General features: G+C 38.5%; 1 protein-coding gene across 3 annotated transcripts in view; it reads right to left on the bottom strand.

Moving 5' to 3' along the window:
* Positions 1 to 11032, bottom strand: part of hydin (HYDIN axonemal central pair apparatus protein) — a 72963-nt gene extending 61931 nt beyond the window's left edge. For 2 of the 3 annotated variants that reach the window (XM_067588813.1, XM_067588815.1), the window contains exons 1-7: positions 10927 to 11032; positions 10277 to 10408; positions 8951 to 9082; positions 4428 to 4547; positions 3970 to 4104; positions 3068 to 3267; positions 2596 to 2720 (exon numbers count right to left, since the gene is read on the bottom strand). In XM_067588813.1, coding sequence (XP_067444914.1) covers positions 2596 to 2720; positions 3068 to 3267; positions 3970 to 4104; positions 4428 to 4547; positions 8951 to 9082; positions 10277 to 10381 — 817 coding nt within the window. In that variant the 5' untranslated portion in view covers positions 10382 to 10408; positions 10927 to 11032. The remainder of the gene's footprint in view (positions 1 to 2595; positions 2721 to 3067; positions 3268 to 3969; positions 4105 to 4427; positions 4548 to 8950; positions 9083 to 10276; positions 10409 to 10926) is intronic. The other variant, XM_067588814.1, reaches the window with a different exon arrangement.
* Positions 11033 to 13387: the final 2355 nt, after the last annotated feature.

Genomic DNA, 13387 nt, shown 5'->3' with positions numbered 1-13387 from the left:
TTGGTTAATCAAGAACCAGCCAGTCATGTTCACTATTGCTATTTTCAGCTACCAGTATTAAATCACTTCCCACTTAAAGCTGGGATGAATTGGCAATTCATCATGGCTCATTTCCCATCATAACAAACTACAGTGTAAAATTGGGCTAATCTAGTTTGCCAATCTGAGCTGATGTCCTGACTAAATGAACTAAAACCTTCTTTTTATGTTTTTTTTTTTTTTTTTTTTTTTTTTTAACATTAAACGTTTGCCATTCATCAGAAACACAATTCTACTATACCATTCTCAAATGTCATGTTGGGTTAAGCTTAGGTTTTTTTAAAAAAATCAATATTTTTCCAACAGACTGCCCCAGTTGAATCCTCTATTGCCATTTTGCTGAACAGGATAAAAGTACTGATGTTTTCCAGCAACTTTTTCCTTTTACCTCTAATTGATCCCCTCGTGTGTGTACAGGAAAAGTCAAAAGCTCGTTCTTTTTGCCTTTGATGTTAAGGAAACTGGCTAATTGTGAAGGGAACTGAGGCTTCCCTAAAACGTATGACCACTGGGTGCACAAGAGTGGTAGAGCACAGGAGTGGACAGGAGCAGAGGAATCACTCTAACGATACTGTTAACAAGATTATCACAAATGAGCAGATTTATCACAAAAGCACAAATTTGGGTAGCGTAGATATTATAGTCAGTCTGCATCCGAATAAACATTTATCAAGCAATGGTATCACATAAAATAAAATGCTCAATGAATAAACAAATAGAGGATGAATGATTCATTAGTTTACTGCACTGGGCTTCAGTGAGCTGGAACCAATCCCCACAACAGAACAAAACAACTAAATTGTGACAGTATAAACTAATAAACACAAGGCAGTTTTGTTAAGATATTTAAATAAATAAAATGGGCTGTACAGATCTCATTAAGAGAGACCTGTACAGCCCATTTTATTTATTTGTTTCAATGGTGCTGGTGCTGGTCACTCAATTCTGCACAATTCTACACCGTCTGCACAATTTTCACATCAAACATGTGAGGCTTTGCGGTACTACTCCTGTGCTATGCAGAGACAACCAGAGACACAGTGATAATGGTGGGTTTCTGTGTATGCTAAGCCCATTAAGATGTAATTTGAGAAGAAATCAGAGCTGCAGGGACAGGGAGGAGAGGAGAGGAGAGGAGGGGAGAAGAAGAGAAAAGAGGAGAGGAGAGATAACAGAGGAAGCTGCATTGAGCAGTAAATACAATACACCACATAGGCTGATACCTCACCATGCTCGCAGCTCTGTTCCCTAAGGATGTTAAGATTCTCCTCTCATTACCATTACTTATGTCACCTTTGATTTCATGGCCCCAAGCACACACAAACACACACAAACACATATTCACACAAGCTCCAAAGTACCTAGTTAGAATCTTCTCATCTGCAACATCCAAGGTTAAAGGATCATACTAGCACATGTGTACAGTCGTACACACAACATACTAAGTTTCAACGAGCAGCAAAAAGAAGACAATTAGAAAGGAGACAATGAACAGTTAGTTGGATCAGCTTGGGGAATCTATTTGTGCTGAGAATCTACAGATAGGTCTGTGGATGGAAAACACTGATAAGACACACTGAAACACACACGTGTAATAATATTGAAAGTACAGAATGAAACAAACTGGCTTCTCATCTGTCTACCAGTCAATATCATCACACCCTGAGCTGTACTGAGGAAATTACAGTAACCATTGTTAAGCATGTGTGCTGTGTGTGTGTGTGTTTGTGTGTGTGTGTGTGTGTGTGTGTGTGTGGCAATGGTAGGGCCAGTTTAGCAGTCTTGTTCGGCTTCAGGGTCACCACTGCTGCAGAAAGAGAATCTTATTAAAGTGTTTACCTCAGTGATTACAGTAAACACATTCATCCTTTTAGTTCCACTCCATTTGACACTGCTGATTATGCAAACTCATTTTGCAGTTTGAAAATCTCTGCCTCCATCCACATGTGTGTCTGTTGTGTGTGTGTGTGTGTGTGCCAAGCCATAACAGATATAATGAGACAATGAGACAATGTTCTTTGTTGAGGTGACACTTTTTTTATAGCTTGTAGTGTCACTGTGTGGGTTCATGTCTGTGTGTGTTACAAAAGAAAAAAGTTTTATATATATATATATATATATATATATATATATATATATATATATATATATATGAAGCTTAATAAAAATATATTTGTATGACACAGTGAGATAGACAGATTGAGAGACACATTCTGACAGATAAGAGAACATCTGAAAACTCCTCTATGGAGGCATTTAGAGTAGACTGGCTCAGAGAATATTATTTCCAGAAAAATGCTAAACTGGAAAAATAACACAGCCAATGAGAAATATGCTGCAACAAGGTCATTCTTGCTTCTTTTTTTAAAAATCATTTTGCTTAATCTGGATATGCTGATTAGGACCACTATGAATATTTCACTACAGCTCCTGAAATGATGCGACTGTGACAATAGTTTCATCAGAAGCTACGGTCATTAACATATTTTTGTGTCACTAGTGTGCATACAGTTTTGCAGTTTTTTTTTTGTCTTTAGAGACCTGACTTTCTCTCACCAGTGTGGTAGTGCAACAGCAGGTCCTGCCTGTGGTCTCCTGTGGTCATGGGGTTGAAATCCACAGTCACCTGCATGCTCTCGCCAACATCAAGAGTCCCAGAAGAGGGCGTTACTGAAAAAGGCCTGGTGTAAAGTAGAAGAGACATTGAGGCATGGCATTTGATATCAGCAAAGGTGCAATGTTGATTTAGAAATTGGCAAGAAGAAACCCAAATGTTCAATAAAACATTTAATTGTAATCAATAGTAATCACTGTAAATGTTAATCAAATGTTTCCCTTATCACAAATATTTTAGTTCCTGCTGTTGAGTTGTGATTATGGGTGCATGAATAAATGTGTAAATTAACTATTTATACATTGAAAGGTGTGAGTTTATAATTTAATGTAATTGAATATTTATTTAATATGATAAACGTAATCACTCAAACACAGCAGACATACTTTAAGCCCCTCCTGTACAGGCTCTCACCTCTGTGTGTGAAGTTTGAACATGGCTTTTCCATTCCCTATGTTGCGGACTAGCTGAGTCCTCTGTGTGGAGGCTTTCACTGGACAGACTGGTAAATAGAGCTCATCGCGAAAGTCAAGAATGGCCCGTGGCCCAGTGGCACGAATTGGGATCTCAAACCGCTCCCTCTCTGTCACACAAACCAGTCCGTGGTGGTAGTCCTGGGTGGACAAAGTGAGAAAAAAGGTGTCTCAAACAATCAAGCTCCAAATATATTTATGAGTTATTTGTTTGCTCTGCCTGTCACTAAGGTTACTTAACACATACAAATTCTAACTGATGTTAACAGTCAATTGGCGACTTTTTTTTACTTATTTTTTTTTTGTTTGTTTTCTGAGTACATTGCTTAACAAAGTGGTCATAAACCTTTTACAGCTGAGTGCAATAAAAACACTGCATTGTTTTCATTGCACTCAGCTGTAAAAAAAAAAAAAAAAAGCCATAACCTATGAGGGATTATGTTCCCTTTAATTTAATGTTGACCTTTGAGTCTCAGTTTTCATTTTGACCCACAGTATCAGTAAGAGAGACGACAAAAGGATGTGCTGATGTAACCTAATGCCTGACCTTTGACCCTTGACCACCTAAATCTGACCTAGCCATTGTCAGAGACTTGTGCACAATATATGAATGTAAAATAAGTGCATCCATTTTCATTTCTCATCTGTCATTGATAACACTGTTTACATTTTTCCTGTACTGTTTTCGACAGTAAGAGTGCTTACTTGTTGAATTATCTTTCTAATTTACCTACATCCTGTCCTCTCCCTCCCCAGCTTAATCTAATCATCAAATCTAAATTCTATATCAGCCTTTTAAGTTCAGGTTACGGTGATATTTCATTTCCTCTCTATTTCTAGTACCTTGTTCTCATGTGGGGTGAAGAAGACAGTGAAACTGGCAGTCAGCCCTGGTGCAACTTTGTTCCCTGCATCCTCTGCACCAACCACACTGAAATATTCTGAGTCCTGCAGCTCCAGCTTCATGTGCCGTGAAACCTTGACAACAAAAAATACATCACACTAATTTAAACGACAAACACAGAACCAAGTACACACCAAAGTAATGATTCATTCATTCTTACTTGTTCGTGTCTTGTACAAATTACAGCGATGAATCTCTCCCAACTCCCCGTGACCTTTTCCAACCATACTGCATTCCTTATACTCAACTCACACTCACCCCCTCTGACTAAAACACACACACATTGTAAACTCTCCTTTCTCTGCTGCTATGGTCAAAGAGTGTTTCTGTCACAGCTGTTCTTGATAGAGAGCTCAGCATCCTTGTTGTCAGTGTAACTGCTTACTCTTTCACACACCTTGTCCTTGTTGAAGAGGCGAAGAGGTAACTTGTAGGTCTGTGCAGGAGTGAAGTTCTGGAAGACCAGCTCAGATGGGTAGGGCTGGAAAAGCGCCTGATCCACGTCCACCAAAGACAACTGACAACACACAAAAAACACTGTAAAATTACCATAACACAACACATATAGTCATTACCATGCCTGTCACTATGCCTTTAAGGATACACATCAAACACACTCTCACACACTCACACTCATGAGACTCCCCACAGTTCCCATATAGGGATACTCCGGGGTGCTATCAATTTCAAAAACAAATACCAAATTTTACCAACATTTGTTGCTGATAAGAGAGCTAAGGAAAGCTAAGGCTGAGTTTTTTCATGACAGTAATTGGTGAGGCTAGAGCTAACACCAAAATGATATGGAATCAGTTAAAAAAGCTGATGGGACAAAATCACGAAGCAGGAAAGCCAACAGAACTTAACCTGGATGGAAACCTCACAAAGGACCCAGCTGAAGTAGCATTTGCTCTTAATCACTACTTTGTTGATTCTGTGGCTGCTATTGCACAGGGCTTCTCTGCTGAGCGTATTAATGTATGTCCAACGAACACAATGGAGCCAGCCTTCAGCATAAGGAATGTCCCTGAATCAGAGGTTATGAGAATTATCAGATCTCTCAAATCATGAAGGGCAAAGGATGTGTTTGGGATGGACACAGCAACGCTTAAAGATCTTAGCTCATCACTAACTAATCCCTTCACGAAAATCATTAACCTCTCGATATCCAAGGGAAACTTTCCAGGAGGAAGTCTGCTATTTTTACTACAATTTTCAAATCTGAGGATCCTCATTCTACCTGTAATTACAGGCCCATCAGCATCCTACCTATAATGTCTAAAGGCCCAAACACACTGAAAGCGACAATTGACGCGCCTCATTTCACATGTCAATTGATGCTTCTGTGGTGCACTGCAGGCATCAGATTTGAAATGCCAACACCACAGAACCAACACAGATTTGTCCTGTTGTTTTTTGTATTTACTATTGCATTAGTTAGATGCAATGAATGAATGAAAAGGAGAAGGAAAATTAAACTATGAGCATCTGTTTCCAAAATAAGTCATCTGAGTGCTTGATGGTTATTTACTTGTGCTGTAAATGTAACCGCCGTGAAATTATCAGAAAAGAATGTTTGTTATAACTCGTTCTCCACCCTGACAAATGACTCTACCAGATGTTTTTGCAGTGGGGGTAAAGGTACAGGTCAAATTAAATCCAGCCAATTTCAGATTCTTAAGAAACTACATGTCTACTAAGGGGGCCCGAGATGTGCATGCCATCAATGATTTTCTTTACATGACTTACTGTTTGACGAGCTAGTCACAGGGTAACAACACTACATTGAAACCACTACAGTCTTTGTATAAACAGACAGACAGTCTAAGTTATCTACCTAAGTTATCTACATTTAATTTTTCTGCCAATGCTCCAATCAGCGTTGTCTGCTACTAAATGTCTCTAAAATTGTCGGCATGTTCTCCACCATGACAAATGACTCTACTGTAGAACCAGATGTTTTTGCATTGAGGGAGAAGTTACAGGTTCTAAAAGAATTTAAAAACCTTGGAATTCTGATAAACACCTCAACTTCAGGGCTCAGGTTAAAAAAAGTATGTAAATGGATCAAATTAAATCCAGCCAATTTCAGATTCTTAAGAAACTATATGTCTACTAAGGGGGCCGAGATGTGCATGCAATCAATGATTTTCTTTACATGACTTACTGTTTGACGAGCTGGTCACAGGGTAACAACACTACATTGAAACCACTACAGTCTTTGTATAAACAGACAGTTAAAACAAAAGGAGTTACAAAAGGGGACTGCATTATTCCACTTAGGAGAAGTTACCTTTAGTCAGTTTTCTGTCAGAGCCTCACAAGAGTGGAACTGTTCCAACTCACATCAGAGACCTCAAAACATACAGGGTCATTTAGTTCTCGTTTAAAACAGTGTCTCATTGATAGTCACATCTGTCAGTACTAAAAACCACTTTCTCTCTGCTGCTGCCACCTTGTTAATGTCACTCTGTCTGTGAACTTGTCGCTTGTTTCTCCAACTACTTTACTTGCATGTGTTTTCCATTGTTGTTTGTGTTTCATGTGTAGCTCTCCCAGTGTGATTCATGTGTCGTTTTACATTTGGCTCTGAACTGCCTTCTTGACTCAAACAAAGATGGTCTATAACAAAGATGACATATGACAAACTGTGCAATGGTATGAAATAGTATATACTTCCTGCCACTTTAGCATTAGCGCCTGGATAATTAGCATTTAGCAACTCGCTTTTGCTCTCTCCCTGTTTTTCGGCTGCAGAAAAAACTCATTTGACACTCCAAAATCGAGGTTGGAGTAGGGGCGTCAAGGCAGTTTGACACGCATCATAACACTTTTGGTGCGCATTTGGCCATTTAAAACAATAGGTGAACTTCAAAACGCGCATCAGATGTTTTCAGTGCGTTTGGGCCTTAAGGTTGCAGAGAAATGGGTAGCTGAGCAAATCATCCATCACCTGAATAACAGCTCCTTTAACCTACACCCAATGTAATTTGGCTTCAGAGCCAACCACTCAACTGAGACAGCAAGTTGTTTCTTCTTAGAAAAAGTCAAACCATTGTTGAATAAAGGTGGTGTTGTCAGTGCTGTGTTACTTGATTTCAGGAAAGCATTTCATACTGTGAATCACTGAGTTCTTCTATCTAAGTTATCTACCTTTAATTTTTCTGCCAATGCTCCAATCAGCGTTGTCTGCAACTAAATGTCCCTAAAATTGTCGGCATGTTCTCCACCATGACAAATGACTCTACTGTAGAACCAGATGTTTTTGCATTGGGCGAGAAGTTACAGGTTCTAAAAGAATTTAAAAACCTTGGAATTCTGATAAACACCTCAACTTCAGGGCTCAGGTAAAAGTCTGTAAATGGATCAAATTAAATCCAGCCAATTTCAGATTCTTAAGAAACTCAGAGACTCAGTGTGTTGCTGAGACAGACAGGTCTTCAACAAAGTTAATTTTCTCCTGATTTGTCTGTCTAAAAATGCCATTTTAGTGTTAGAATGTTCAGAAGATATGTGGCTTGTGAAAAACAGGTCTAATATTTACTTTGGTGACTATGGGGTGAAAGAATCGGTTGTAATCTGTGCTCACGTTCACTTCTCCCATTGGAGTGAATAGACTCAGGACCTGCCGCTACTCTCCTAAGGGGGTGGTGCAGTGGTGAAACCCATTTGACACAGATACAGGAAATGACTCTTAAGTGTGCCGTCTTGTTTCTAAACCATATCTGACTCAACTAATATTTACTTATCACACCTTAAAGTGGACATGAAACATGCATGTTTTGGCACTGGTAGGGCGAAAATATATTTTAAAAAAAACCTTGCCTAAAATTTGATTTTAAAAAGTTGTTAAAAACACAGATATGACAAATTTATTTTCGTAATTTCTACCTAGTAATTTCTACCTAGCTATCTAGGTATTTTCACAAGGGATTTCTTAACTTAGATTTTATAATATGTAAAGTTATCCTTTTTCTTTTTCAGGATGACCACTTATCACAGTGACTCATAGATGAGGTTAGTCACATTAACATTTACATATTTGACAAGTCAACAAAAATGTGGGCAGGGTGAGATGCAAAAATAGGTCGTCCTGATTATGATGACGGGGCATTTCATGAACCACTTATGGCATTTTTGCTCTGTAAAAGTACAGGGCATTCAGTCACATTGGTTGCCCTCTGCCAATCAATTAGTGCCTGCTGACTAAGGGGAAGTAGCATTGGTACAATGTGTAATGACCTTAGCAGATAGTTCATGTTTTGTATGCACAGCATTGATGATGAAATAATGAGGGGGTTCTGAATGTGTTTTGTGGTCTCATCTATCTTTCTAATAAGCCGACCACATTCACTTCTTTATTTAGATATATTTATTAATTTTTATATTAGCTGACATCTGACTTGGCCAATTCTTAAAAATGTGTGGTAACTAGGGCTTCAAGTGCTCCAAAGGTACAATATGAGTAACATTTGGAAAATTTTACAGAAGCAGTTTTATATACTTTATTATGTATGCTTATGGGCTGGAAGTCCATCGTGGTGAAGAGACAGCTTGTCAAAATCAAATGCAGGTTTCAATGTATTCTTGACACTCAAATGCTATAATGAACTCCCCAAGGTTTTATCCTTGTAAAGATGAAAGTCAGCAGCTGAAGTATGTCTGCAGACAGAAGTGGGAATGGCAAACTCCTGTCTAACTTTTATCTTTTTCTGTACGCTGTTGTCACTGTCACTGTTGTCACTGATGCTAGCCTCTAGTATTTGCTTTAAGTTCATATAACAAACACCCTGACATTTTTAACTGGTGTCACCATTGTAGTTATCTGTGACTTACAGAAACTTTTCTCTGTCACCATCATGTTGCCAGTGAAATAATACCAAGTTATTAAGCTACTGAAGTAGCAAAGTATTGGCTGACATTTACTTCGTGATGCGTGGTGTTGCTCATGTCTAGCTGTTCCAGTATGCGGGGTGGATGCATCTTGTTGGTGTTAGCCAGGCGCTCCTCTGTAGACTGTAACATCTCCTGGGTGTAAACAGACGGAGTCACCTGCAACAACACAGCCGTTACAGTCTTAAATCAGCAGTGATGAGGCAACACAACAAACAAAATGTTACCGCTGACAGAGAAAATATGAAAAGATAATGAGCACAAGGACTGTCAGCTATTGCACATACCTGCTTCAAATACATACAGTACATTTGCATCCACTGATTTCATGTGCTCAAAAAATGTTAATAATATCCCTTTCAGTGAGGACAATCTGCAGCATTTTTTAGGCTAATATTCCTCCACACAATCCTCTGGCACATCTTTATCAGCGCACCAGAAGCAAAGAAACATCTAACTGCACTATTATTGCACCCTATTATTTCAAGGTTAGGTCAGAAAAGCTTAGAATCTAAATGGATAACGTAGTAGCGGGTGTTATCACATATACAATACTTAGGTAATAGCTGCCAGTTAGGTGTGTATTCATAATACGCTCTGTTCTATGATTCAGAGACAACAAAGTTGTAAATAATGTGGTGTGGAGCACCTAAAAAAGGCAAGTTGTGAAGTCCATCAACCACTACAGTGACTGGGAAATACTTTAGATATCAATAATGCTATTATTCTATAATTAATCAGTGTATGCATTGCTCCTAAGTTTTGGTACTGTCAAACAATTACTATGACAACATTTGTAAAAGTGAGGATAAGACTAAAAAAGGAGCTCTCACCAAACTTTAGGCTGAAATCAGTATCATAAGGACAGATAATCAGTTTTATATTTGTAAGTCTAGTAAAAGTATTTCTTGTTTTTGTCACCTACAGTACTGTGGGTACAGACATGAGCAGCCAAGGAGAGAGCAGATGCCTAAAATTGCTGAGCTGAGGGTCACTGCAACAAAACACTGCAGTCAGATATTGATTTTTTGCTCCCTATAAGAAGCCAAGGTAATTATTAGGACAATCTGTCATTTGAAGCAGCTTCTTTAAAAGGATGGGAAAACATCCAAAAGGTCAGTCACGGAAAATTGGGCCCCTGTTAATTCATGGGAAATATCTGGTTTCAACAGCTGATGCATTTTTGGCTGTATACTTCTAATTTTGTGTGAAGTGAGAAGCTATGCATTGTCATGACATCATGCTGTTCCCACAGACCACTGCCAGGTGTGTGGAATGAAATCCCCAGGGTTTACAAAGTATTGTCAAATGTGTGTTCACAGAGGAAAAGCAAAGACAGCAGGACATCCTTACCCTTCTTCTTGGTCTGTCGTCCTTTAGGACAAGTTTAGGATTGCAGGGCAGAGACACTTTGGTCTTCTGCCACTTTGTTGTTGATGGGATCTGGATGGCTGTCATTTTCAATATGCTGTGGAGCAAATTCAGCTGCAAGAGAGGATAGGAGAGGAGAGGAGAGGAGAGGAGAGGAGAGGAGAGGAGAGGAGAGTTCCTACTGTACAATAATGTTATCTTCATGTTGTTGTGACGCTAATTTGTACGCTGACATTAGCAAGGTAAATTATGTTTAGCGTTAACTTTTATTTAGCTAGTAAGTAACGTTAATGTATGAGTTAGTTAGTTAGTTAGCCATCAAACGCCAGTTTGACTTTGTTAAATTCTCCGTTTTGTTTGAGTATAATGTCTTTCCGCTACTAAAAGCTTACTTTAAACGGAAAATATTATCTGTAATTGCTTGTAATTGGAATGTATTGTCGTGAGATTATTATTATTAGCTCACTCTAACTAGAGAACACTTTCCAAGGTCTTTATTCTGCCGACTGTAAATTAACTTAACGTTACATCTCTGGCTATAAACTTCTGTTGTTTTTCGTCACCTACCGTTTGAACAAAGTTAACAGTTAAACCAGTTGTCTCATTGCATTGCAAAAAAAAGAAAGTCTTACCACTCCGTAAATGAATAAACGATGGAATACATGAAGCTTTTCTACTCAGTCATGAGCGCTCAAGTCAACTTCACAACTTCGTTGTGGTTTGTTGCTGTGGCAACGCACACAATGGCGTCCCAATAAACTGTTTTCTGATTGGCGAGCCGCTCCGACAGTGTTACAGAAACTGGCAACAGAAACGGCACTTGTAAATGAACCGGTCTCTCATAGTAAAATATACTGATGTTGAAAGAAGACAGAATAGGGGTGATACTTTTTCTGGGAAATCATGAGGTTACGTGCAGATAAGACTGCATGATGATCTGTCTGGTAGCCTAATGGGACACAACAGGCTTTCTATTCGGTTTCTTTTCTCAAAATAATCGAGCATATGTTAGTTCAAACCGTGACAGACCAGAAATTTATCAGGTAACATACAATCAAGATTTAAATATTGGTAGAAGAAGCATTCTTTAGTGGGCAAAATGGATACCCCAAAATATAATTAAATGATTAAAAGTATTCATTATTAACCCCCTCAGGCTGTTATAAATGTTAAAATACTGTTCTGATCTCTATCAACATATCATACAGGTTTATCATTATAATGTTGCATCCACACATTAGCTCTGGCTAGCTAACACTAGGTTAAAGGACAGGTTCACACTTTTTCAAGTCTGTCTTAAAACAATAGTCAGGTGTTCATATGAACAGTGAAAGAGGTTTTCCTCGCTGTAATCATTCCTCCTGTTCATACTGGCTATTAAATGATCCCCTTCAAATGCGCTTTCAATGTCAGTGATGGGGGCCAAAATCCATAGTGTGTTCACACCGTGATGTAGTGCAAAAATGCATTTAAAAGTTGATGAGAAGCTTATATGAGGCTTCAGCAGTCTGAGTTAGATCATATCAAGTGGATATCTGCCACATTTACAGTCTTTTTAGCATCAAATTCCCTGTTTGTGTTTCCTCACACAGTATTTCCCTGTTGAGCTGCAGTGGAAGTATAGTAACAGAAAGAGAGACTTTGGCACTAAAAAGACTGTAACGTTGAATCTTATCTACTTGATCTGACTAAGTTAATGGCTGAAGCTTCATATTAGCTTCTGATACACTTTTAAATACATTTTTGCACAGAAGGAGGACTGTGGCTCCTGACTGTTGTTTTAAGACAGACTTTAAAAATTGTGAACCTGTCCTAACCTATACTGTTGCTAATGGGTAACTTAGAAATAAACTAGTCCTAGGATCTAAATTCTACTAAATCACAAATTAGCTGCCACAAAACAGATGCAATAAAGGAGTACCTGCAGATAATACTTCAACAAAGGCATTTGATGAGTAGATAAAAGATACCTTACATTCGCTCAGTCACAGATATGACAAAAAGCTGGATGAAAAGTTAGTAACAATGTCAGTTAAGCAGCAACTGCTAAAGTGTATTGAACTGTGCCAGTAGGCGTTGCGACGAGCAATAAAAGATCCAACTGAAACCAACTGCTGGTGGCAGAATAAAATTTTATTACTTGTTAAAAAAACAGACATTGAATTTGACCTTCAGTCAATTACTGTCTGCTGAGATAATTGGACAATTTATTGACACAGCTGAATAAGATAAACTCTCAATATTAGCCCACAATACAAATAATAAAAACAAAGCAGTGTTTCATGATTGATTGTTAGAAAAGCCCTCGAATATTACTTGACACAAAAATGTCCCATATACCTATCAAATGCACATTTCCCACCCAACTCACTCTCACTCTACAGATACGCACATACTGTGTTCAGTCAGTGTTAGTTTTGTGTGTGCGTGTGCTGAAGAGGGTCACTATAAGGGCAAGTGGTGCTACAAAGGGGATTTGAAAGCCCAGTGAGCATGATGACAGGAAAGGAATTTCTAATTTAATCTGCAACTTTACAGGTCCACTTATTTATCCCCCTTGACTGATTGTGTTCATGACATACATATTTGGAGTGATTTTGCACAGGGGTTACTAATCTTTTTCATCCCCCCCAATTATTGATATTTGACCCCTGATCACCACTGATAAGTATATTTTCACAGAGGCTCCCTATCTGAGATTTGCATGGAAAAATCTATGAATATGCAAATATTGTTCATTTTGAAAGTTTAACTGCTGGATTAAAGTTGTCTCCCACTGCACTGAAAAGTCAGTTCACAGTGTTTGTGCACTGGAGGCTTCAAGTATCCACACCACATTTGTAAAAGTTGAATACTACTAACTAGTTGTGATGTCACAAACCATGCTCATCTTAAACTCAGAATGAATGTGAGCACAGAGAAACTTTCCCTCCACATAATCTGGGTGTTTCTGCTGGGCCGATGAAACTTCCATAAGGTCCCCTGGGATACCACTGGTACAATATAGGGACTAAAAATAGTTATATGTAACCCAGACTCCAAATAGTTATCACCACCAAATCTAAACAGAGAAAATTAAATGCTCAGAGCAGA

The sequence above is a fragment of the Thunnus thynnus genome, chromosome 5 (genome assembly GCF_963924715.1).
Source record: "Thunnus thynnus chromosome 5, fThuThy2.1, whole genome shotgun sequence".
In the NCBI taxonomy this organism is placed as follows: Eukaryota; Metazoa; Chordata; class Actinopteri; order Scombriformes; family Scombridae; genus Thunnus; species Thunnus thynnus.
This window is presented reverse-complemented; position numbering and strand designations above follow the sequence as displayed.